General features: G+C 40.1%; 1 protein-coding gene across 19 annotated transcripts in view; it reads right to left on the reverse strand.

Moving 5' to 3' along the window:
- The window catches only part of PARD3 (par-3 family cell polarity regulator), a 678,503-nt gene that overhangs the window by 542,420 nt on the left and 108,225 nt on the right, over positions 1-27,858 (reverse strand). For all 19 annotated transcript variants that reach the window (XM_045061110.1, XM_023256519.2, XM_023256518.2 and 16 more), the window contains exon 2: positions 15,764-15,865. In XM_045061110.1, coding sequence (XP_044917045.1) covers positions 15,764-15,865 — 102 coding nt within the window. The remainder of the gene's footprint in view (positions 1-15,763; positions 15,866-27,858) is intronic.

Below are 27,858 nucleotides of genomic sequence, written 5' to 3' on the forward strand. Positions count from 1 at the left end.
TTTTAAAAAGAAGCATACATTATTTTTAAAACATATATACATACCAAATATTAAAGAAACTACATGACCGAACATTAGCCTATACCAGAATATCTCAGCGATAAATAATGCAAATATAGGAATTTTAATGGTGAAATTAAAATTCACCATATTCAATTCACAATATTGGGGGCGCCTGGGTGGCTCAGCCGGTTAAGCGTCTGACTCTCGGTCTCAGCTTAGGTCATGATCTCATGGTTTCATGAGTTTGAGCCCCACATTGGGCTCTGTGCTGACAGTGTGGAGCCTGCTTGGGATTCATTCATTCATTCATTCATTCATTCATTCTCTCTCTCTCTCTCTCTCTCTCTCTCTCTCTCTCTCTCTCTGTCTCTCTCTCTTTGTGTGTCTCTCCCTCCCTCCCTCCCTCTCTCTCTGCCTCTCCCCTACTCATGCTGTCTCTGTATCTCTCAAAATAAATAAACTTAAAAACTAAAAATTAAAAAAAATAAAGGCAACAATATTTAACAAAGACTTATACATTGCAGTGCTGTTGGAAGTGTCATCCCAGTCTCCAGTGAAAAACAGAAATAGAGTATGCTTTTGGAAACTCTTAAACAATTTGAGAGAATTATTTCATATCTGTTAACTCTGAAAATAGATAAAAGCAAGCAAAACACAAGCCAATTCTGTCTTATAATTAATTTCCATTGCATTTTACATTGTATTGGTCCACCACAGAATGAAAAACAAAACAAATCTAGTCCTTCACCAAAGCAGTTTGAGGAGCAGAGATCTACTGTGTTAACAGGTAGGAGGGAGACTATCGGAACTTAAGAAAGGGAAAATCAGAACCAGCACTAGGGATTCAGAAAGCATTTCTGGTCTGGAGACTGACCTGAACATCCCTCCCACCTTAACTGCCTGAATATTCCCACCTACATATGAACTATCTCCTGCTGTGAAAGTACTTGGAATTATTTTAATTTATCCTAGAAAAAAAAGATACAACCAAATTATAGAAAACTTTTAGCTGAAAAGTATTTTGTTAGCATTAAAATCTCTTCCTGTTTTACAATGGATCCCTGAAGGTAACCATTCTGTATTCATTTCAGTATCTCAAATTCTGTCTGGAATGGAAGAGATGCTCAATAAACATATCTGGACTAAATTAAAGAAAATGATGCTGTTACAGAAAACATTAAATGCAGCTTTGTTTTAGTCTCGAGTTCCTACAACAGAAATCTCTACAATTCTTGCTAATAACAAAATGCCTGAGAACAGTCATCATTTGACTGTCCCCTTAAAAAGAAGTGGTTGTTGGGGTGCCTGGCTGGCTCAGTCAGTTAAACATCTGACTCTTGATTTCTGCTCAGACCATGATCTCACTTTCTGAGTTTGATCCCACATCCAGCCCCCCAACAGGGACTCTGCACTGACTCACTCTCTCACTCTCTCTCTCTCTCTCTCTCTGCCCCTCTTCTACTCACACTTTCTCTCTCAAAATAAACATTTTTTTTATATATGAAATTTATTGACAAATTGGTTTCCATACAACACCCAGTGCTCATCCCAAAAGGTGCCATCCTCAATACCCATCACCCACCCTCTCCTCCCTCCCACCCCCCATCAACCCTCAGTTTGTTCTCAGTTTTTAACAGTCTCCTATGCTTTGGCTCTCTCGCACTCTTAACCTCTTTTTTTTTTTTTTCCTTCCCCTCCCCCATGGGTTCCTGTTAAGTTTCTCAGGATCCACATAAGAGTGAAACCATATGGTATCTGTCTTTCTCTGTATGGCTTATTTCACTTAGCATCACACTCTCCAGTTCCATCTACGTTGCTACAAAAGGCCATATTTCATTTTTTCTCATTGCCACGTAGTATTCCATTGTGTATATAAACCACATTTTCTTTATCCATTCATCAGTTGATGGACATTTAGGCTCTTTCCATAATTTGGCTATTGTTGAGAGTGCTGCTATGAACATTGGGGTACAAGTGGCCCTATGCATCAGTACTCCTGTATCCCTTGGATAAATTCCTAGCAGTGCTATTGCTCCTTATCAGGGAAATACAAATCAAAACCACACTCAGGTATCACCTCACGCCAGTCAGAGTGGTCAAAATAAACATTTTAAAAAGTGTTGCTTATCAATTTTTCGTAAGTAAACAAGTCAAGTAATATATGAGACATTCCAATGCAAGGAATATCAGAATTCTGAAATACAGGATAGAGATTCTAGAATCCCCTCACTCCAGGTAAATTTCTGATTTTATACTATGTGCTTTTATTATATTAACTAAGCTCTTCCTGGGGTGGCAGTCAAGTGAATGCCATCCAACAATAATGGTTGGTTATGAAACTCACAAATTTCTAGTGGCTTTTGGAGTGTGATTTTCTGTACCTATATTAGAAATAATGCTACCACTATCTTGTGTCTGAGAAGCAATCTCTCTGCACTGTCTCTTTATAACCGTTGACACTCAGTTGTCTTTCTCAAAAACAACCTAAATCTAATTTTATCTTACTTTCATTCAATGGTGTTGATTCAGGAGAACTTGAGTTCCTTTTCCACTTTTATATTAATTTTCCAGTTAAAATTTATTAGTATTTTCCATCATAATCAAGGCAAGTGTTAACCCATGGGTGTGTACCACAGGAAAAAAAAACCAACAAAGATTATGAGGTTAGAATTATTGCAAATTTTTGCAACCTGGAAATGCTATTTGTCACATGCCTTTGAACTCCATCCATTCTATACAGTGGTGATTTCCAAATTCTTATCTCCAACTCTGATCTTTCCCTTGAGCTTCGGACCTACACATCCAATCACCTAATGGACAGCTCTATTTGGAAGTCTCAAAGGCACTGCAAAATCAGTTAAATGTCCCAACATGAAGGAGACTTGACTGCCCCCAATCCTGTATCCTCATTCCACTCCTAAGTCTTCTACTTCTTCTATTTAAATGAACCTCCCCCAGTAAGTGGAACCTCCATACCCCTTACCCCACTTGCTCTAGTTACAACTCTAAAAGTCACCCTTAATACTTTGTTTGCTTTCATTCCTCACAGCCTGAAATCCTAGAAATTCTAACTCCAAACATATCTCAACTCCATTCATATTTCCCCAACTCTACTTGAGGTTCAGCCACCATCATCTCTTCAGTGGATGCCAGTCTTCTCACTGGTCTTTCTCCCCTTTCTTGCCCACCCACAACGCAGTCTTCCCAAAGTAATCTACAAATATATATCTAAATATATCACTCCACAGTTTGACAGTTCAAAGGCTTTTTCTTATTTTTAGTATCAAGTCTCAAATTGCTTAACATAGCTTTAATATCCTCCCTTTGTCTCTAACTCCACCTATTTTCCCTCTCCCAATCGCCCCCTGCATCCAAGCCGCACTAATTCCCTCTGGATCCATGAACACCTCAACCTTTTTCCAGTTCAGGCTGCTGTACATGCTGCTCCTTCTGCCTACAGTCCTCTGCCTTTAGCTGTTGTCATCGATTGAAATCCAGCCCATCTGACTCCTCCTGAGGGCTGGCTTTACCAACCAGGTTAAAGAACCACTCCCACCTCACCTATTCACTATCACACCCCAAACTCACTCCCCTTAGTCTATTTCCTCATTACAAGGAGAGCTCTGCAAGATCAGAGACCCCTCCCCCATATATCCTCAGCACAGCCAGCTGTTTGTCAAATATATTAGGGACTGAAAGGTATTTATTGAATAAACGTAAGAAAGATAAAATGAATGAATCAGTGAATCTGTAAGATCTTCTTAACCTTTGCTCAAACAAAAGTTATCATGGTAGTTTGATATATGAACAAGGGGCATCAATACACATGAATTATGGTACAATTATACGACACTAAGCTCTTGACATTTTAATAAAATTTCACATAAGAAGGCTTAGTAATCTAACATAATTAAAATATAGTTAAAATCCACATATTTACTAGCCAAACTAACTTCTTTCTCCAACATCAACTGAGAATTAAAAATGTTTACTATTTGGAAACAAGCAGCAGCGCAAAGAAGTGAAAGAAATCTTTAAGTATAGGAAACATATTTGGTCTTCCCAGTTTAAAAGTGGCACGGAACCATATCTATCTTGCAGCCTTTATATGAGATGTAACCGTATCCCACTATAGTATGTACTATAGTGAGGTTGAATTATGTTTAATTTTCTTATTTACGCCTGGGTGGCTCAGGTGGTTAAGCGTCCAACTTTGGCTCAGGTCCTGATCTCATGGGTCATGGGTTCGAGCTCTGCATCAGGCTCTGTGCTGAGAGCTCAGAGCCTGGACCCTGCTTCAGATTCTCATTCTCACTCATTCATTTTCTTTCTCTTTCTCTTTCTCTTTCTCTCTCTCTCTCTCCCCCCCTCCCCCACTCATGCTCTGCATCTCTGTCTCTGTCTGTCTCTCTCTCTCTCAAAAAAGTAAATAAACATTTAAAAAATTTAAACTAAAAACAAAAATTCACCCATTTCTCACTGCCCTCCTTGTACCCATCAATCTATTCTCTATGTCTGTAAGTTGAGGGTAGGGAGATGGTCGCTATTTTAGATTCCACATATAATAGAGATCATATGGTATTTGCCTTTTCCTTATCTATTTTACTTAGCAGAATGCCTTTGAGGCCCACCTATATTGTCACAAATGGCAAGATTTCATTTCTTTATTCATTCATCCATCAGTGGACAGTTAGGTTGTTTCCATGTCTTGGCTACTGTAAATAATGCTGCAATGAACATGCCAAATATATGTTTTTGAATTAGTGTTTTTGCTTTCTTCAGATAAATGCCCAGAAGTAAAATGGCTGAATCATATGGTAGTTCTATTTTTAATTTTTTGAGGAACCCTCATATGTTTTCCATAGTGCACCAATTTACATGCCCACAATGAGTGCACGGGGGTTCCCTTTTCTCCACATCCTCACCAACACTGTTATTTCTTATCTTTTTTTATAATTGTCCTTCTAACAAGTGTGAAGGGACATCTTATTAAGGCTTTGTATTTCCCTGATGATTAATAAGACTGAGCATCTTTTCATATATCTGTTGGCCATCTTCTATCTTTTTTGGAAAAAAGTCAATGTAGGGCTTCTGCCACTTTTTTAATTAGATTGTTTCAGGGGTTTTTTGTTTTTGCTGCTGAGTTGTATGAGTTCTTTATATATTTTGGATATTAGACTTATCACATATATGATTTGCAATTATTTTCTCACATTTGGTAGGTTGCCTTTTCATTTTGTTCATGGTTTCCTTTGCTGTGCAGAAGCTTTTTAGCTTGAAATAGCTCCAAAATATTTTTAGTTTTATTAGTAGATTTATTCTGGAATTATACAAGGATCTAAGAGTACAAAGCCCTGCCAATTTTCTTCTTCCCCCAATATAAAATCCAGGAGGAAAACAAATCTGGTACTTTTTATATAATCTGTATCCTTATGAATACTTGTGTGAATGAATAAATGAATGGTCTTCTGTATCATATATAATTACTTCTTTGAAATTATTCAGATAATACTAATGAAAAAGAAGAAACTAAGCTATCCATCGTCCTCCTTTTTTTCCTTTGTGTGATAATGTTTTATTACATACACAAAAAGTTGAGTTTTACATATTTCACTCAAGATACAAAAGGGAAATTTTAAATAAATATTTTTAAAGACACAAATTGTTATAAATCACTTTTGGTAGCCTTTATTCTGGAGTGCTTGTTTTGAGATGTGCTATTTTTCTGGAGAATTGTCACTGTCGACCAGGTAATATTTTAAAACTGAAAATAAGGTCTGCCTCCCCACCCTCTACCCCCACAGCTGTATTGAGATATAGTTGACATACAACATCGCATAAATTTGAGGTGTAGAACGTGTTGATTTGATACACCTATCTATTGCAAAATGATTACTACCTTAGTGTTAGCTAATACCTGCATCACATCACATAATTAACATTTCTTCTTTGTGGTAAGAATGTTTAAGATCTATTCTTAGCAACTTTTAGCATTTAATATAGTATTATTAACTATAATCACTATGCCGTACATTAGATTCATCTTAAATTTGTACCCTTTAACAGACATCACCTCTTTTCTCCCAGCTCCAAGACTCTGGTAACCATAATTCTAGGCTCTGTTTCTGTGAGTTCAGCTTTTTAAAATTCCATATGTAAGTGAGATCACATAGCATGTGTCTTTCTCTGACTTATTTCACTTAACATAATGCCCTCAAAGAGTTCCATTCATGTTATCGTAAATGGCAAGGTACCCTTCTTTTTTATGGCTGAATAATATTCCACACATAGAGAGATGTGAGATCTTCCATATCCATTCATCTGTTGATGTACACTTAGGCTGCTTCCATACCTTAGCTATTGTGAATCACACTGTAATGAACATGGAAGTGGAGCTACCTCCATGAGATAATGACTTCCTTTAGATATATACCCACAAGTGGGATTGCTGGATCATATGGTAGTCTATTTTTAGACTATTGTTTTCCATAGTGGCAGTGCCAGTTCACTTTCCCACCAACAGTGCATGAGGGTTCTCTTTTTTTCTACATCCTCACCAACACTTGTTATCTCTGCTCTTTTGATGATAGTCATTCTAACAAGTATGAGGTGATAGCTTATTGTGATTTTATCTGGCATTTCCCTGATGATTAGTGATGTTGAGCAACTCTTCATCTTATATCTGGTTGGCCACTTGTAAGAGTTCTTTAGAAAAATGTCTATTTAGTTCTTCTGCCCATTTTTTAATTTGGATTTTTTGTGTTTTTGCTATTGAATGCTATGAGTTCTTTATACATTTTGGATGTTAACCCCTTATCAAATATATTTTTTGCAAGCATTTTCTCCCACTCCATTGGTTACTTTTTCACTTTTTTTGATGGTTTCCTTTGATGAGCAGAAGCTTTTTTACTTGATGTAGTCCTACTTGCTTATTTTTGCTTTTGTTGACTCTGCTTTTGATGTCAAGTCTATTTGTGTTTTGTTTTGTTTTTTAACAATACAGTCCTTGTTGGCTTTCAAACACTAAAAATTGAAACTGGGATCTTCACTGTTTTTCTGTTCAGAAAAATATGCATATTGATAGTATCCTGGAAATCCTCAAATGCCAAGGATTCGGAAAATAAATAATGTATTTCTTCCAACAACCATTACTGAGTACATATTACCAACCTCTTTTCAAATTGATAGAAATGTTAAATTAAAAAAAGGCAAATGAATATAAGTATGATAGAAATTTTTTACAAAAAATATCTAAGATAGTGTGACTTGTTTTTAAATCATTAGAAACTAGTACTAAAAGAATGAATGCTAACTAAATTTAACGATGGTGGTGGTAGTGATGTGACAAACAATGATGATGACAATTACCACTTCCTGGGGCCTTATTTTGCCGAAGAGCACTGAAACCTTAACACAAATTCCCAGATTTAAACTTAAATCTGGTACACAACCTTATAGGTAGGTACAATTATTACCCACTATTTAGAGATGAGAAAACTGACATTAGAGAGATTAAGTAATTTGCTGAAGCTCATAAAGTAAAAAAAGTCATGGAGCCGGGATTCAAACACAGGCAGTGTGGCTTCTTACCCACCAAACAATATGTCCATCTTTGATGAAGTAACATAAAAACAAACTGCACCAAACCAAGGAACCAAGCCTGGCCTACAACTAATATGATAACTGAAAGAGTGTGAGACTCTTTCCCCTACTTTTTCTGACTCTGGGTGCCCCTACTCAAGCAAAGTCTTGGCTGCTTTCCCTAGGAAAGCTCATGACCAGCCAATATTGTGCAGGCTGTCCCCAATTTCAAAACTAATGCTTACGAAGAGCCTTTCCAATAGAGTGCTCATGCAGAAGGCTGAGCCCCCTTCTCTGTTCCTTCTACAAGCACTCCATGTCACCACCACCTCTGCTACACCTGGCCCTGCACTCCCCAACCCATCCACCCACAAATCAATGAGCTGGGGGCAAACCAGTACCCATAAAATATTTAATTGTTGGGAAACAATCTCTCTGAATTAATTAATTAGTATTTGGTGCTCTACTCAGCATTTAATTTAAATATTTTCTTCTTTAAAGCCTAACTAAAATAACTCTATTTAGGAGGAAATTAATCAAGTCATCTAGTTAATGAAGTCTATTTATACAAATCACTTCAATTCCAAGTTACCAAACTCTTTAAATCAGTCCTTCCCTATGCCAATTCACATTAAAGTTTAAAAAGATGATCCTATTCTAAATCATATTTAGCAATGCCTAATGCTTCATTGGAATAGGAAGACACATATTGGAATTAGGAAGACACAGAATTAAGGAGACATTACAAAACAGAACATCAGAAAACCCCCAGTTAATCACATACTCCACTCTCAGTGATAACTACTGATACTTTTCAGTGTGTCCCTTCAAGCTTTTTCTGACACACATAATTATTTCTACTAAAATTAGATGGTATTTCATATGTTGGCTTGGCCTGATTGTCGACAAATTTGTATCTGATTCATGAATTTATCTGCACTTCAATTCCAAACACCAACCCACCTCCAAAGCATTCAAAGTCACTAAATCAAGTCTGAATCCCTCATCTCCCACCCTGTCCCAAAGCTGGCCTCCTTACAGCATTCCCTGCCTTGCTGAATAGCCCACCTCCAGGCTTTACCGAGTCAATCACTCTCAGATCCACCTCCTCCCCATCATCTGCACCTGGTCCAGCCTCCATCAATCCAACACCTCCTACGGCAAAATGTGCTAACTGGTAACCCTGCATCCACTCGGCCTCCCGTCCACACATCCTCATATTGCAGCCGGGGAGACACTTCTCAAACGTAAATCTGATCACCTAACACCCGATTTTCATTCACCTGCTCTTCAGATTCAGCTTGATCGTATTTTTTAGGCAAGTCTTGCTTCACCCTGACTTGGTTGGGGTACTTTATTCCACCTTCCATTGGCACCTTTCCTTTTCTTCAGACCATTATTTGTTGGTAACTCTACACTTCATTTCTGAGATTAATTCCAACTCTCACAATACACCATGAGGCCCCAGAAAGGAGGAACCACGTTTATTTTTGTTTCACACTACATAACACTGAGCATGATGCCTGGCACATAATAGGTGCTCAGTAAATTGGTTAGACTAACTAAAATTAGGACTAATAGTGTTTTTATCTTTCAAAGGAAATTATTACATGTGCTACATTATCGTGATGATGATGAGATCCCAGTTCACAAAAATTCCCACACGTTTAGTAATAAGTAAAGGAATGTATTCGTAGACCAAGTCTTCAGCAAGAAATTAACTGGGGAAGGGGAGGGGAAGATGAAAAGAAAGTTATCCTAGGAACTCCTCAGCCCACTCCTATCTCCAGGACATGGACATTCTAAAAATAACTGACCTCATGCTAAAATTTAGTGTTTTGGTCTTGACAACAAAGGAATTAAAATCTCAAAACTTTCTCTTATCAGACACTTGTTTGGCTATGATTTAAATAAGGAGAAAAATCAAGTCTTTAAAGAAATTAAAATTAGATTTGTTGTAATTATGAGCTGTGAGCTCTCACTGTAATTTAAGCAGCAAGCCATTTCTTCACAAAGTTTATTAATGCTTTAAAAACTCACTTTGGTATCACCAGATAAATTCATTTTAACAGTTCTTATTCCAGATCCAAAAATATGCTCTCCATTCTCATCTGAAGACTGTACAGACTGTGACTGCCTTCAGTATAAAAACAACAGACTGCTTCTCTCCACATTATCAATAACGAGGGCACAGAAAGTATAAACGCCCTTTTTAAAGTACAAATGTACATGTTTCCCACAGATAACCAGGATACGCTTGTACCATTACCTCATTGGACACTGATTTTTTTATGGCTTGATGCCAAAACAAGTAAAATAATGATTTACACATAGTTAGCAAAAAATAACACCTAAAACAGTAGAAAATAATGCACTTTTAAAATTAAAGCATGTTCCTGGAGCGTCTGGGTGGTTCAGTTGGTTAAGTGTCCAACTTTGGCTCAGGTCATGGTTTCACGGTTCGTGGGTTGGAGCCCCACACTGGGCTCTGTGCCGACATCTCAGAGCCTGGAGCCTGTTTCAGATTCTGTGTCTCCCCTCTCTCTCTCTCTCCCCTCCCCTACTCATGCTCGCTCGCTCTCTCTCTCTCTCTCTCAAAAATAAACATTAAAAATTAATTAATTAATTAATTAATTAATTAAAGCATGTTCCTTACCTGAAAGTTGTGCCATGCATATATTTCAAAAACAAGATTTACTACAACACGTTTTGGCAATACTAATAGAAAATATCTAACGGGGCAGTAATATGAACATAAGAGCCACAAAAATGACATCAGTTTATAAGTTAGAAGCTATCTATCAATGAGGAGAATGAAAATGTGTGATATGTGCCTCTGTAATAGCTTTATTCTACATGCAGAAATTAGTGGTTGCCCATGATTCCAACAAATTTTTCAAGTCTCCTTTTCTCAACATGCTGAGACGCTAACCAAACTGCCCCCCCAGAAAATATTGGGTTCTTCCCAACCAGCAGCAGTCCCCACAACAATCCTCCATAGTGTCTGGCACCCGGTGTCCACTGCTCAAGCTTGTACAAACTTTCAGAAAGAGTTTAAATTGCTATTCCATTCAACCCTTCCTCCACAAAGAGCAAGGAACAGATAATGGAAGATATTTCCCAAGGTCAGAACCAAAATAGCACACACATGACATCATTCTTGATCAAAACAAAATGACACCCAAGTGTGACAAAGAAAATGCTTGCTACCACATCTTATGTCACCTTCAGCACCAAAATACAAAAAGGAAGACAGTGACGTGTAGAAGAAAAAGACATTCTTCCTGCTGCTCACGCACACAAAAGTGCCCTCTCCCCAACTCTAAGCCCTTCACCAGTCTGCCTGAAATCTCTGTTAACGTTCTCACAGTTAGTCTCAAGCAACTGCCATGCAAAGGGAAGTGAATACAAAACATTTTTATTCTGTAATCTATTTGGAAATTTCAAGTTTTACTGTAGTACATGGAGGAATGACAGGAGGGGCCTAGACCAATTTGAGGAGAACTGAGAGAAGGTTCACTAAAATAATAAATAACGAAGACCACACTGGAAGGAAATTCAGACAACAAATGGCTTGGCACTTGGGAAAGCTCATATAGACAAATGCATTACAGCTGTTCTAATAGGTGCTCTAGATAATATAAAAACCATTTCAGGTTTTCATTCTTTGGCAAAATGTCAGTTGAGAAAACAGAGAATTAGATACTAAGAGTAAATAAAACACCATGACAGCATACACACTCTGAATCTCTGTTCCCTTTTACTGGGAAGCAGCAATGCAGAGAAGTGATAAACAAATCAGCGCATATTTACATGCCCAAAGTAGATCTAGAATATTGTAGGTCTTAGAAAATCAAACCTACTCCAAGAAGCCAAAACAACCCATGAGGATACCATTTTGAATAAACTTGGGTAAAATCCTAGTCATTGGAACCATATAGGCACTAAAAGAAAATTTCTTCAGTGCTGTGCATTAAACTCTAATAATTAAAGGATAATGAGCAAAATCAAGTACTAATTAGGTACTTCAATTTCTTTTGCTAGCATTTGAATTATTGCCTCTTAATCTAGTATCCCTCTATAAAAAATAATTTTTCATAATTTCACAAACTAACAGAGAGCAGGTATATCATTTACACTTTTGAAAGAAACTTCCCCATTACAGAGACTGATGGCAGGGCCACTGAAGCACAGTGTCAAAGTTTAGTGAGCCTGAATACCATCTGGAGGGTTTATAAAACACAGATGCCCAAGCCTGGCTACCAAAGATCCTGCCTGCCTAGGCTAGGTATCTGCATTTTAAATATGCACCAGCACATTTTCATTAAGCAGGGCACTTTTAGGGGAATTTTATTGTTTAAAAGAACTGCAATGCCTGTTTTAACCTAAAAGCAAAACAGGTGTCAAAATCCTTACTCAGAGTAGCTGCCAAAAATAGTTGAAAACACTCCAGGATGATTAAATCAGAGTCAAATTTCAGAGCCATGGAAAGGAGCCATACAACTGACTACATGCAACCCTTCAATCTGAATAATGCATCTGACAATACCATGAATGTAAGTGCTGAGATTCTGGATTATTAATTATATTTTTTATAGTTACAACTTCAAATGGGTCCTTTAAGAAGCTCATTCTTTTTTTTTTTAATTTTTTTTTCAACGTTTATTTATTTTTAGGACAGAGAGAGACAGAGCATGAACAGGGGAGGGGCAGAGAGAGAGGGAGACACAGAATGGGAAACAGGCTCCAGGCTCTGAGCCATCAGCCCAGAGCCTGACGCGGGGCTCGAACTCACGGACCGCGAGATCGTGACCTGGCTGAAGTCGGACGCTTAACCGACTGCGCCACCCAGGCGCCCCAAGAAGCTCATTCTTAAGGGCATCTCATGGTTTGTGAGTTCGAGCCCTGTGTCAGGCTCTGTGCTGACAGCTCAGAGCTTGGAGCCTGCTTTGGATTCTGTGTCTCCCTCTCTCTGCCCCACCCCCACTTGCACTCAAAAATGAAAACGTTAAAAAATATATAACATTCTTCTTCAGGTTAAAGGATCTTTTAACTTGAATAGGAAATGCAATAAAAGATTCTAGAAAAATGTAGATTTGGGGGCGCCTGGTGGCTCAGTGGGTTGAGCACCTGACTTTGGCTCAGGTCATGATCTCACAGTTCAAGCCCTGTGTCAGGCTCTGTACTGACAACTCGGAGCCTGGAGCCTACTTCAGATTCTGTCTCTATCTCTCTCCTCCTCTCTGTCTCTGTCTCTCTCTCGCTCTCTCTCTCTCAAAAATAAGTCAATAAACTTAAAAAATGTAGATTTGTCAAAATCAAATTCACATAACATAATATAAATATAAAAATTAAACACAGTTTATTAAGTATCCTCTGATTTTAATATGCAACTATTTTAGAAGATCATTCAGTTTGTCTCTTCTTCCATTCTTTTGTGTGATCTAATAGTTAATTGTGTTGAAAGAAGAGTATTATTTTCCGTTCCTGAGTAACAAATTACCCCAAAGACCTAAACAACAGTATCAACCACCTTAACCTAAGTGATTTCTATAGAACACTCACTCCAACTGCAGAACACACTTTTCAAGGACACACGGATCATCCACCAAAATGCCACATACTAACCCTACGATAATAGCACATTTCAAAAGATTTTTTTTTAATCATACTGCTGAACATCTACATCTCAATACTCTACCTATTCAAAATGGGAATACTGTGGAGAAGGTATTTGCTGGTTAAGGTGCCGGGAGGAAGGGTGAGAAGCTGTAATGTGTCATAAAGCATGACTGCAGGTGCTGAGCGTACATGAGTCTACTGAGCTCGGTGTTCTCAGGAGCACTGACACAGCCCCCTTCCCACTGACACAGCCCCCTTCCCACTCATACAACAAGCCAAAGTCCACAGAGGGTTACTCCAAGCAACACGCCAGAGCGAGGCACACCACAGAAGCATCTTATAAACTAATTTTTATTCACTCCATTCAAAGGCCTAAAGTCAAAGCATGAAGCAGGTTCTGCCTCAAGTTGGTATCATCCTAAGTCTGTACACAATCAAAAAGGAAACACAGGAGGATAAATACAGGCGTTCTTAGAATGCAAGAATGCCAAAGACAAAAGTACGCAGATGACCACCTCAGCCTTCTCCACAGTAACTAACTAACCAAAACAAGTACCATACCAGAGTCCATAAGTTTGTAACATGAAATACCATGTGCAGCTATGTTGGCATAGCCATGGTTAATGGGCATGGAAATATATTTATAATCAACTCAAAGAGAAAAGGCAGGCTACTATGCAATCCTTTTTATTTAAAAGAAAAAGAGCTGTGTCTGTATCTAAACAAAAAGAAGAGTCAGGATGCAAAGCCCACTCAAATAACAACAGGGATGAGCTTTGAGCAGCAATGGGATCACAAGTGATTACTTCCTTCTTTATAGGTTCCTTTTCTTCACAAAAAGCTATATGATTTTTATATCAAGGAAGGAAGGAAGGAAGGAAGGAAGGAAGGAAGGAAGGAAGGAAGGAAGGAAGGAAGGAAAGAAGGAAGAAATGGGGACAAGGAAAATATTGAAAGATTAATACAACCTAGTACATCTCTTTGTAATATTGTGGCTGGCCAAGGGCACCTGTTTGAATTTTTATAAACCTTGACCGTTGCTTTAAGCTTTGAAGTGGAACCACATAATGAATTGACTATAATTTAAGTCTCTAGATAAGTGGACTGCAGGAAAAGGATTTGAGAGTCACCTTATCCCTGGCTCACTGAAAAGCCCAAAACAGAGAAATGACACCAAGAGAAATAGCAGCAAATCATAAATGGGCAGAAAGTTCTGCATTTTTGACACAGTGTGTTCCTGGACCACAGGAGCTACAGGGACAAATCCTGCAATGGCAGGTGCTAGTAAATCAAATATCCTGAATTTGTACACCATTTGATACATGAAATTTTTCATCTTCCTTATGATTTCAAGAAAAAATAGAAGACATCCACCAATTCTGAACCAGGCACTATGCTGTGAGAAAGGAGGAGTAGAGAATACATGATAGCTGCATTTAGCCAGCTCCCAGCCAAGTCCTCCAAGAGGGAAGATGAGGCAAAGGGTCAATGGGGGGGGGGGGGGGGGGGCAAAGGGGGAGGGGAGGAAGAAGGAGGGGGGGAGAGAGAGAGAGAGAGAGAGAGAGAGAGAGAGAGAGAGAGAGAAGAAGAAGAAGAAGAAGAAGAAGAAGAAGAAGAAGAAGGAGGAGGAGGAGGAGGAGGAGGAGGAGGAGGAGGAGGAAGGGAGAGAAAGGGAGGGTAAGAGAGGAAGGAGGAAAAAGAAGGGGAGGAAGAGGGCAGGCAGAGGGAAGAAGGGAGAGAAATCTGTCCAGGAAAAACCAGAGAGAGTACTAGATAACTTTGCCAGCTTCCAACCCCATGATGATACATTCTATGTGCAACTGGCAGCTCTTCCCTAAAGTGTGGCCAAAGGCTGCTCAAGCCCTGTCACCTCGTGACTTCTACGTGCAGAGCCAAATACCCTGTCACAAATTCTTAAAATACTGAATGTTACTTCTTTTCCTCCTCCTCCTCCTCCTCATTCCCTCAAAGAGCACAGACAAAAGGGTGGGTGCAAGGAGGACACTAAAGTGCCACGTTCACAATGCCAAAGTCACATACTACACTGAGGATGGCATTGCGGTGTGAAAGCCCACCAAGAGCAACACTGAGGAAAGTATGGCTTTCTGAAAGCAGAGCACACACCGGGAGGAGGCCTAGGATGCACCTGCCCCCTCTGCAGCCAGTGTGCTGCACAGGCCAGCTTTTTGGGATAGGCCAGCGCTCGGATAGAACTCAGAGACCTTGTGTTATCACACCCTGAAATGGACCTCCGTTGTCAAGAAAGATGTCAGGTTTGGCTAAAACCAAAGGAAAAAACTGGCACAGGAACTTCTTAAAGATACTTCTATTTAAAAAGCTACAATTTTAAAATTCCAAGACATAGTAAACCTAATAATGTCCAGGGGTCAAGAAAAGCATTACACCCTAGAGTTCAGGGTAACTCACAATATCATAAGTGGCCCTAAGGTTCTTTAAAGTATGTGTCTCAACAGGAAAGGAAGTACTCCCATCTACCCGCTCCCTCTCCAATCTTCACTAAATGCATCCAGAGTGCCTTCCCTGGATGTGAACTCACTCTGTCTTTATCATCTGCTACATCACAGAGGGTGTCATCAAGGTCTAGTATTCCTCCATCTCCATGTTCAAGTCTGTGCACCTGTATCCAGTAGTTTGGATCCTGTAGAGAAGAACAGAAACACCAAATACAGCAAGTTAGCATCATCATAGGAAATGCAACAAGCTTAACTGTGATAATTTCTTGCCCATAAAAGGGAATCAACAATATTGCAATTCATTGAAAATTCAGGTAGTCTCCTGTCTCTGCTGTTGTCAATTTCTCTTTTATGATGGACTTAAGCAGACTCTTTCCTTTGGCTGAGCTGCTGAGACATTGTTATAACAGGAACTACAGAAACTAGCACAAGTCATTGCATAAAAAATATTGGTTTCTTAAAGTATACTCGGTTTCCCATTGTCCACCACAAAATAATTTTTAATCCTCTCAATCCAATCCACACAGATATTCTAATAAGCAAGCAACATCTATCACATGTCTGAAAAACTCATGTCACAGACTATCTGGGGGAAAAAAAGGAAGTTGCTCAAAGTAAGCCCTACAAACAGGTGCAAATATATTAATACAGAATAATGCTGACAATGCCATTAGTGAGCAAAGCAAGCTCAGAACAATGTGTGTGATTGGAGTCTATTTTTGTAAAAACAAAGCTAGATACAACTGTATACATACATATAAAAATATCCCCAAAAATACACACCAAAATGTTCAGTGGTTATATCTAGGGAGTGGGATTGGGAGAAAAGGAAGATAGAAGACTCCATTTTAAATTTTGCACACTTCTTCATTGGGTGCGTGCACACCTGAATATGTATACACACACATATAAACACACACATATGCAAACACACACACATACATATCCATACACATGATAATATAAAACCATACTTTAAAATGATACTTGAGGGGCACCTGGGTGGCTCAGTTGGTTAAGCACCAGACTTCAGCTCATGTCATGATCTCACTGTTTGTGGGTTCAAGTCCCACATTGGGCTCTATGCTGACAGAATAGAGCCTGGAGCCTGTTTCAGATTCTGTCTCCCTCTCTCTCTCTGCCCCTCCCCAGGGTTCCTGAACCACAGCCTACATCGACTGACTCACACCTTGAGGCCAAGGAATTCATATCCATAGGAAGCCCTCCAAGAGAATGTCTAACACCTAAGGATCACTAAAACAAACACCTCTAAAAAATATGGAATTGTCAATCCTTGTCACTTTTTCACCAGCACAGAAAGCAGCTCAGACCCTAATTCTCAGTTATTAAACATTACCATAAAAACTACTAGTGCAAATAGCCTATAGTTACTCTGCACCCTCATTTGTCTGGATTTCTTTGAAAGGAGTCAGTACTCAAATTGGTTGTTCATCTAGAACACAGAGATACTAAATTTGTAAAACACACAGCACACATCTCTCCCTCCTCTCTCTCTCTCTCTCTCTCTCTCTCTCTCTCTCTCTAACACACACACACACACACACACACACACACACACACACACACACACACACACACTGTGGCATCCAGCTTCATTCTTGAGCCTTACTCTGCATGATTCCCTGACTACAATGTCCTCCAGAGAGTCCTTAGGGACACCTGTTGCTATGAATCCAGTAGTGCTCCAAAATGTGTCATTTCTACATTTGTTGAGCCATCAAAGAAAAAAGTCCCAAAACAAACTATATCCCTACTCTTCCTTACCAAATGGCATTAACCCTCCAAGGGAAACTAGGAATAATCAATATCCTGCAGGTGAATAAAGAAAGCTATACCTTAACCATCATTCCATAGCCACTTAGAACAGGGCCATCCTGCCTTCCTCTTCCCAAGGAAGCTGTAGGATGACCTAATCAATTTAAATATCAACATTCATTTCTAAAAAACTTTCATACACAAACAAGCAGACTGACCTCCAAAATGTGACTTATAAAACCTGCTCTTTAAGCTTCCCAATCCTCCACACTCGCTCCATATAAGGTCATAATCTACAGCCTTTCCAGAATATTTTTAGCTACTCCTTCGAAATAAGTTCCCTCCTAGCAATTTCTCAATCTCTTAACTTTTGTATTTTAGAACTTGCTGTGGTCCAGTCTTTCTCCATCAGTTAGTTCCCCTTTCACAGCCTGTATTAAGTCCTGCATCACTGTCTCCCTGCCCCCCATGGAGGCCTCCACTCCTCGGAGCCCCACCTTATTGTTCAGGCTAACCCTTCTGACCCATGACGACACCCCAGTCATCATCTTCTCCTAGAGCCTTTCCTGACCAGAAAGCCCCCAAGACAGGTTAGAAGTCTATCTCTAGCCTCACCATTAATGTTTCTGAAAACCATAGCAGTATGGAAAATAGTCCTCAGTGTAAACGCTGAGCCTTTAAAAGCTGTTAATATATCTTATACAAACTAAAATAATAGTACAAAACCTTCTACTGACCCTACTTTACCCTCCAGTCACTCTACCAATTCTGATTCTCTTTACAGTGTAAGTTTTTTAAGATTTGATGTCTAAGATTCTTCTTCTCTCATAATCCTGTTCCAGTGAAGCTTCCTCCCCACCACACTCCCAAAAATATCCATCAAGGTTACCAACTGCCTCCATGTTGCTTAATGCAATGGTCCATTCTTGAGACTCATTGTCCTTGGTCTATCAGCAGAATGCCATACCACTAATTATTCCCTCCCCCTTCAAATACTCTATAAACCTGGCTTATAATCTTTCAACTATCTGATCAAGGCTTGTCTAATTTTGAGATCCAGCTTTGTCTCCTGCCTCCAGAAGGGTCCTGATTCAATGGTCAGCTATGCCAAGCAGCCATGACAACACCATGTCAAAACACTTATCAGGTCAGCATTTATTAAATGCCACTCCATAATACGTGAATAGAAACTATCTGGAGAGAAAACACTGAGTAGGAAATCAGCACTAATCCCAACAGAGCATACTATACAAAAAAAAAAAAAAATCAGATCTAAGCAGGGCACATAAAAACGACCTCTTCCCACAAGAGTATAAAATACAGGAAGGATATGTTTGCCACTGAGAAATACAATTCCCTGCAACAGTAGTCTCTCAGGAGATTTTAACTGGCTTTCATCAACACAATCCTCTATCAATAAACAGAGGATTTGCTGTATTTTCAACAGAATAGTGAAGAACCCATAGGGAAAACTTTTCTTAAAAAGAGCATATTTGTTGACCCTACTTTGGTAGTTTACACTAAAAATTTTGAAATATTAATAGCAGAAATCATTGTTGTCCCAGCTACAGAAACTTAGAAATGTAATTGAACAAAGAGTTGTGATAAGACACTTAAAAATACCCATAAACACTAATTCTACAATAAGTATACCTGTCATTAGGTTAAAAAGCAAACGTGACATAACACTCAATTAAAAAAAAATAAGAAGAATCTGTCTCACTCAGGGTGTGTATTTTAAAAATAACCAAAGATTTAAACACTAACAACAATATTACCATGACAACCAAAGATCCATTACACATGAGCAAGAAACGAGGAATGAAGTTCATCTATCAAGTGGATGAGCAAATGCCCTGGCCAGGCAAGGCTCCCCAGGCAAGGCTCTGTGGGGCCAACCACAGAGAAGAAATCTGGGGACAAAACCACATGAAGAATCACTGCTTCTCACCCAGACTGAGAACAGGGGCAGAGACCTGGCCTAAGTCTGGAAGGAAAGAAGTGGAGGGAACATTTCTAAGACGGGCTGAGAATGAAAGCACAGGCATAATTTGATAAAATGCCCATTGCAATGGATGCTGGTGCCCACTGTATTCCAGGACACAGTAAGAGAAAACAGTACCAGGAAAGTTCTAATGAAACACAGGCTCCATAAAGAAATCTCTCTAGCCCTGTAGAGAGAGCATCATCACATTGTGCCAAAGAGCCATGAGCTTCTGTGAGTTCTGACCTGGTGGAATACACACTGCTGCCTGTTTCTCACCCATACAAGTCTCAAGAAAAGTATCTGCAATTAGCAACAGCAATACCCTACTCTTGCAATAACTGTGCAAATGGTGATGGTCTGTATCCTGTCATGTTTTCAAATGAGAATATATACATGTACATATAAGACCATGAAAAGATAACGGAAAAATTATATTGACTTAAAAATTAATTATTTACTATTTGCAAAGCACTGGATCAGGGCAAAGCAACAATTGTTGCTGTCAGAAATTAAAACTTATCAGGTAAGACATAAACAAGTTAAAAAGAGGTAGACCATGTGTCATAAGAAAAAGAGACATAAAAATGCATTGAGTTCAGAGGAAGGCAAGATTAATTTTGCTTGGAAAGATTCAGGAAAGGTTTACAATGACAGGCTGGAGGAAGGAAGAACATGAACTCATTCTCAGCAGAAGGACAGGTAGGAAGGGGGGGGGGGGGGCAAGTGTGGGCAGCAGAGTTTATTCATTACATTGTGAACATAAAATTGGCTCCACAACAAAAATGACAGGTAAAAACCTCCTATCAAAGAGACGTATTCTGCCTCCATCCTGAAAGCCCACTGAAACTGCAGTACATACATATTCATCAAGGTACAGCCCCACAAAAAAACAAAGAGAACAGAGGGAGACCAGGGAACACAAGTGCCGGAGGCAGGCCCAAGAAAGCGAGCCCCAAGCTGACCATGTGGAAACCAGGCAGCCAATGTGACTTCCTCGGTAGGGCCCTACACGGCTCTGGAACTGGGGAAACCAAGTGCCTCAGGAGACAGGAATGAAAATGGGTGGAAATACACCAGGATCAGCCTAAAGTCTCTTTCAGAATCAAAGCCCCAGTTTTCCCTCCTGACTCCACACAGCACCGTGACGGCCCCAGCAGCATCCTGGAGACTTCCTCTCCAGAGAGGGTACGAGGAGGGGTGTGAACTGGGGGACCAAGGCAGAGCACCTGCAGAGGTACTTGAAAATGGGAGGAGATGAGTGAACATATATATACTGAATGCTAAGAAATCCAGCTCTCTGCTTCCACTTTTTCCCAGAATGCTGGCAGCTGGGTTTAGGCCACCTAGACAAAAGGCTGGAAGATCTCTCCCTGGGCATCTGACCACCTGAAGACAAAAGACCAGGTGACCCTCCTGTGCAGCTCCAGCTTTCAAGCCCTTGCCCATACCCTGTGGTCTGTTATAGTCAGCACTTCTTACTCAGCCAATAACAGAGGTACAGACCCTGAGGAAAAAAGCTCGAAGGATGGAATATAGGCCAAACAAATAGAAAACACACACTGAGAAAAACAGGTTATATAAAAAGAAGATGGTCACAAAAAATCCAACATTGATACCCTTAGAGTTCATGTTACATCCAGGTGGCAAAGGAAGACAAAAAGGGAGGGAAAGAAGAAAGGAAAGAAATTGAGGAAAACAAAACAAAACGCTCCTAGAAAAGTTGAAACCACTGCAAGTAGAAAGTCATTAGAAGAGCTGAGAAGAGTTGAAGAAATCTCCCCAAAAAGTAATGGAAAAAAGAAGATTATAAAAATGGGTAATAAAATAGAAGACCAGTCAAGTCAAGCAGCTGAATAAAAGAAGTTCTAGAAAAAGAGAACTGAGAAAACAGAAAAACAACAGAAAACCATTCAAGTTAGTTCCCCAGGATGACAAGAGTTTCCATTTTTAAAAGACCCTTAGAGAACCCAACTCAAATTATGAAATCAGGCATACAACAAGGCATATGAGAACAGAACAAAAAAGACAAACAGAAGATAAAACAAAAAACGTCCAGAAAGTAAAATACAAGTACCACAATGAATGGGTAAGGAATTAAAACAAGTTTGGCCTTCTCAAGAGCAACACAGGAATCCAGAGGACAGTGGTGTTAATACTGTCTTCAAAATTCCTAAGAGAAATGGTCCCCAACCAAAAATACTACACCTCATCCAACAACGATCAGTAAAGTGGAAAGGTAGAAAAAATTTTTTTTAGAAATGCAACTTCTTGAGGCGCCTGGGTGGCGCAGTCGGTTAAGCGTCCAACTTCAGCCAGGTCACGATCTCGCGGTCCGTGAGTTCGAGCCCCGCGTCAGGCTCTGGGCTGATAGCTCAGAGCCTGGAGCCTGTTTCCGATTCTGTGTCTCCCTCTCTCTCTGCCCCTCCCCTGTTCATGCTCTGTCTCTCTCTGTCCCAAAAATAAATAAACGTTTGAAAAAAAAGAAATGCAACTTCTCCAAAAATTACTCTCTGCACCTTTCTCAGGAAAGTACTGGAAGATGTGTTCCACGGAAATAAACCATGAATGAGGATGGCATGGCATATGAAAATAGGAGACAAAACACAGAAGAGAACTCCCAGGATAATGGTGAGGCTGATCCAGGATGTCAGCTGGGCACCGGGTGTGGAAGGTAACCAGTCCACATGGGAGCAGCCCAGAAGCTCCAAATGAAAGGTCTTCAAGACGAAGCTGAAAGAGTATTCACTGTAAATACTAAGATGTTACTTTATTTTAAAAAAATTTTTTTTAATGTTTGTTTATTTTTGAGACAATGTGAGAGACAGAGTGCAATCAGCGGAGGGGCAGACAGAGGGAGACACAGAATCTGAAGCAGGCTCCAGACTCTTGAGCTGTCAGCCCAGAGCCTGACGTGGGGCTCAAACTCACCGTGAGATCATGACCTGAGCCCAAGTCGGATGCTTAAATGACTGAGCCACTCGGGCGCCCCCCAAGATTTTACTTTAACAACTGGCCAACCTGGAATAGAACTGGTTGTAAATTTACAGAAGACCAAACAAAGCAAAAAGCATTGTTTATTTCAAGAGAAACACAAAAGTTGTAAGGAAAATGTCATCAATGTATCTCTCATACACAGTTCAGCTCTGAGAAGCTTTTAATAATGAAAATAACGTGAACATCAAATATTTAATCAAATTTATAACTAATTTCAAGGGAAGGAGGTCTAAAAAGTGTGTGTGTGTGTGTGTGTGTGTGTGTGTGTGTGTGTGGAGAGAGAGAGAGAGAGAGAGAGAGAGAGAGAGAGAGAGAGATCTCAGACAGAAACACAGCCAAGTAATGGCTGTGACAGAATGGAGGCAAAGCACACGTGGAGCAGTGAAACAGGGTTAAACCTTTCATGTTATGTCAGAAGATGACAACAACAAAAAAAGAAGTAACATAGGAAGTCTACACAGGAATATGGAGGTAATATCGAAAGAATCAAGTGCAGGAGTTGGAAAAGTCCACCTCTCAGGGAGCAGGTGCTACTCTTTTCCTAAAAATCCTAGCAGTACTCTCTGACTATGCACATCCAATATGTTAGGAAATGAAAACACTGGAGAGAAACAGTTTGAAAAATTCCTGAAAATAACAGGGCACACAACCTGAAGTGGGCATTCATCACTCCTATCAGATAGTTAGCTGGGCAAGACAAATGCAGTTAATGACATAACAAACAGAAAACATTTCATTTTTGAAGTCAATAGAAGACTACAAGCAATAGAAATTCTAGATTCCCCTGATAAGTATCTAATTTACTTAAACCCAAAATATTTTAATATTTATTTATTTTTGAGAGAGAAAGGGTGTGAGCTAGGGAGGTGCAGAAAGAGAGGGGGACAGAGGATCCAAAGCAGGGTCCCTACTGACAGCAAAGAGCCCAGTGTGGGGTTCAAACTCACGAACCATGAGACATGAACCAAAATCAGATGCTCAACCGACTGAGCCACCCAGATGCCCCCAAAACAAAACATTTTTAAAAATTGTTCTATAGTTATTAAAAAAAAAAAAAAATGGAGGCACCTGGGTGGCTCAGTCAGTTGGGCATCCAACTCTTGATTTCGGCTCATGATCTCCCAGTTCATGGGATCAAGCCCTGCATCAGGCCCTGCACTGACAGTGCAGAGCCTGCTTGGGACTCCCTCTCTGTTCCTCTACTGCTCACTCGCTCTCTCTCTCAAAATAAATAAACATTTTTAAAAATGAGTCATCGGTATTTCAAAATAGTCATGATACATGCAGTTTTGACTTTACCTACCTTAGCTCCATTTCAAAAATGCTTAACCTTCTGTATAAATTCAAACCATAGGACCCATTTTCAATTTTGTTATAATAACACTGTTGACATTAAACAGATTTTTTCTGTAGAAAACACAAATGGTCAGAAATCATAGCTGATGCTGAATAAAATAGCGACCTCTATCACAATGAGGGATTATCTACTATTTAATGGCAAGTACATTCCTCTGCCTCCCACTTTTCCATCCAAACCACACCCCACACCCATACCACCAACCTCACCTCCACAACATAACACAGAGCAAACCACAAACTTGATGCCTTCCTTGAAGAATGACTGGCTTCATTTAATATGTCAATCAAAAAAGAAAACAGCAGCATGAAACCAAAGGTGAATTCCAACCTCATGGAAAGAACTTTCTGGCATTTTGTTTGATGAGAATACATAATCTGTCAGAGAGTCACACATTAGCCTAGAAATGTGGGAAATTGGCCCATTATTGACCTCTACTTCTGACACAACTTCCACAGCAACACAGAGGTCACTTTAATCATGGCTGCTGCCCCAGTCCCTGCACCCCTCCATAGAAACAGAGGAAGTGTGGAAGGTAGCGGGGACTGTCTTGGGACAGAGCCAGGGCCAGAATGAGAACCACAGTAAACACCAGCTATATTTGCATTATGTTCCACAATTTTAAAAATGTACTCGTGCATTACCCAATGTGGTAAGAGGGTTTACAATCTTCGCTTTCAATGAGAAAATTGAGACACAGAGGGAATAAGCTAATAAAAGGTCACAATTAATAAATGCTGTTGGCCAGGACTCCCGCCTAAGTCTGCTAATTCATGTCCCTGCCCTTCTCACACCCACATGGATGCTTCTCAAACAAAAGCTGTCTTCTTGGTACAGCCCCTCCTCCCAATCTCTTTGTATTTTGCACACTGTCGAGGTATGAAACATATTTCTTTCAATAAAAATTTTTCTACTGTTAAAAAAAGTTTGAAAAACCACTCACCTTAATATTACATTACATGTTCTAATCTCATCCATGATTTAAAGCAGTGGTTCTCAAAGTAGAAGTCCATTCCAGCATTATCACCTGGGAACTAGTCAGAAATGCTAATGTTCGGGCCCCCTTCGGCCCTACTAAATCAAAATTTCTCAAGGCCCAGCAACCTAGGCAGGCCCACGAGTCCTCCACGTGACCCAAAAGCACAAATTCTGAGAACACAAAATTTGTGATTTAGAATTGGGGGTGGCATAGGGGCTGAAATACTTCGAATTTCTTCTACATGATTACATATCACGTTTTGCTCATAAATTCATGGGTTTAAGCTTTTGCCCACACTTCTTAAATCAAACAGATATTAGTTACTACATCTTAAAAGTGGTTACCCACACACACACAGTTCCTGTGATAACCATATAGACGAATTTCTTCCCTTCGTCTCTTGTTCCCAATAATTACCTCCCAACTCATCTCACTGCTTCTAGACTCCTATCTTTTTAGTCCTGCCCTGCATCTAGCTACCCTATCTTTCTTCACAAATACCCATTTCCTCATGTCCCTGTTCTGTGACAGCAGTCATTTGTAGTGACTCATCACATTCTGAAAGGTTAAAATCCAACATCTCTGTCCAAGCACAACTCTCCCCAAGCCTGTGTTTCCAGGCTTCCCTTGGCTCCAGTCTCTGTCCTTCAGTCCTCCCAGGCAGGCCTCAGTGCTGCTCACCACATCCAGGTCTTCAACTGTTGTACTCACTGAGAAACCCCAAGCACCAGGAAAAGTGCCTGAGACAGAATAGATGTTCAGGAAATATCGGTTTTGTGAATTAATCCTTGTCTTTGTTCACTCTATTCCACACATCTGGAACACTTTCACCCCCTCAGCTCCAAATATGCAAATTGTATATACCTTCCCAAATCTAGGTCAAAAACCACCTCCGCTGTGAAATGCACTCCAACCTCCAAGTATTTATCTAGACCATATATTTGTCACTGTTTACCTCTAGATAAGTTCCCTGAAGGCAGCAACCATCACCTTTTTTTTTTTAGCATAGAACAGAAAACAATGTACCCTGTTGTATAAATAATCTGTAAAAAATAAAAGTAATAACCCCATTAGATAAAAATTACACAAGAGTTTCTCAGAGAATACAGTCAACAAACACAGGCCTGTACTCTCCTAACTGCCATGGGCATGCTGCGCCATGTCGGGATCAACAGCCACCATTCACACCTTATCTTCTGACTCCCAGAGCTGGCTCAGGAAAGGCTGGATGGTTGTTCTAGCTGATATCCCAGACAACATCTCAGATGTGGGGAAAGAAGACATCCAGGTACTTTTCCCCTGCAGTAAAAATGAGCCCAAATTCCAGCATCAACACCTTCATCCTCACCCACACAGGTGAGTTTCCAGCATCACTGGCCTGAAATGCCAAGCAGAAGTGAGCTGAAGCCTGGATAAGCCTGCCTATAATGTAGGGAAAGGAGGGCAAGACGAAAGCTCACCTCTGTTCAACTTGGCCAACCAAGTTCTCACCTCTCTAGTCCTGGTGAATGTAAGAACACGCAAGGCCACAGTGGGGTGGGAGTGCTGTTACCTGTTGAACTGGAAGTCAGTGAACCAAAGGCTTTTCTAAAGGGCAGGGAAATGTGAACTATTGTAAATGCAATAGATCCCAGCCTAAGTCCCTAAAAGACAACACAGCTCTATAGGATATTTGCCCTGGGACTGAACACCTCCATTTACAAGCCCTGCAACCACGAATGCTATGAAAGCAGACACCTGGCCCTTGGCCCTCCTCTAGATCCACTCCATTCCTCCACCCTTACTCTCCAAAGGGCAGGTGAGGGGCCACCAGGTACTGAGCACTTCCTGTGTGCCAGTCATTCACAAGCCTGTGAGGTCAATGTTTTCAGCTCCATTTGTAGATGAGAGGTCTAAAGGACTACACAGGAAACTTGTTTAAGACCATCACACATGTAATTAAAGTTGCAGGGGAAAGGAAGCTCAGATATCACTCAAACTTCTAAAGTCCTGCTTTGCCCTTTTTGACACATTTGTCTCATGCAGGAATATCAAACAGGCTTGTGAGGGGTACAAATTTGGAAGGAGAAAAACAGACCAAGATAAAATCTTCTTTTCTTTCTTTTTTTCTTAGAATGGAAAAAATGATGAAAAATATATCACCCACCAATTAATACACTCGACTAACTTCAGTATGAGGAAGTAGTGCTTCATACCACGTTATCTACCAAAAACATACAGATTTAAGATGTGCTTCATTCCAGTCATGCACCAGGCGATGCTGGATTAAAAACTGTAGGAAAAAAAAAAAACAATCCATACACATTAAAATAGGGCCTAGGATACCTCAAGGTAGAGACCCACCGTGTGGCCACAGTGGCCCTGAACACATGTGCCGTTAAGACAATAACTACAATATTGTGTGAGATCTTTTAAAGATAACGAAAATGTTAATTTTTTTAATGCTTACAAAAGAAGTAACCAACCTAAAAAATCCTTAAGGTTACTCACCCAGCCCAACACAAGAAAAACCTACCCTCGCATATTTACTCTCCAACCAGCAAACAAGAGAGGCTGACTCAGACCAGAAAGAATTCCTCTGACCTGGAAAGAAAACCTCACTGCAATATGATAACTCTAAATAGCTCAGAATTCTAAAACAAACCAACAAAAACTTGACCCCAAAGCAGCTCTCAACTACCACCTCATATTACTTAATCCAAAAACCACTTCCCAATTTTTCTTAAACTATCTCAAATCACTCTAAGGTACACGACTAATTCCTCACACCTGGCAGCACCAAACACGACTGAATCAGAAGAAATATTCCTAAACATACAGGAGAGGAGACCACAAGGAGTGAATTTTGACAGAGGGCTTGCACCTACCTCCAATCTCCTTCGGGGGCCTGGCAAACAGTTATCCAGCTGTACCCTGGGACCCCTATACTCAAGGCCAGCACACCCCACACTGCGTGGGGTCTGGGTCAGAGTTGCACAGCACCACAACATCCCAACACAAGTATGGCCCCAAGGCCATGGACACCAGACCACAGTGCTCAGAGTGGGGATCAGACCATAGCCACTCAGGAGGGTGGAGGGGCCTG

The sequence above is a fragment of the Felis catus genome, chromosome B4, assembly GCF_018350175.1.
Source record: "Felis catus isolate Fca126 chromosome B4, F.catus_Fca126_mat1.0, whole genome shotgun sequence".
Taxonomy (NCBI): domain Eukaryota; kingdom Metazoa; phylum Chordata; class Mammalia; order Carnivora; family Felidae; genus Felis; species Felis catus.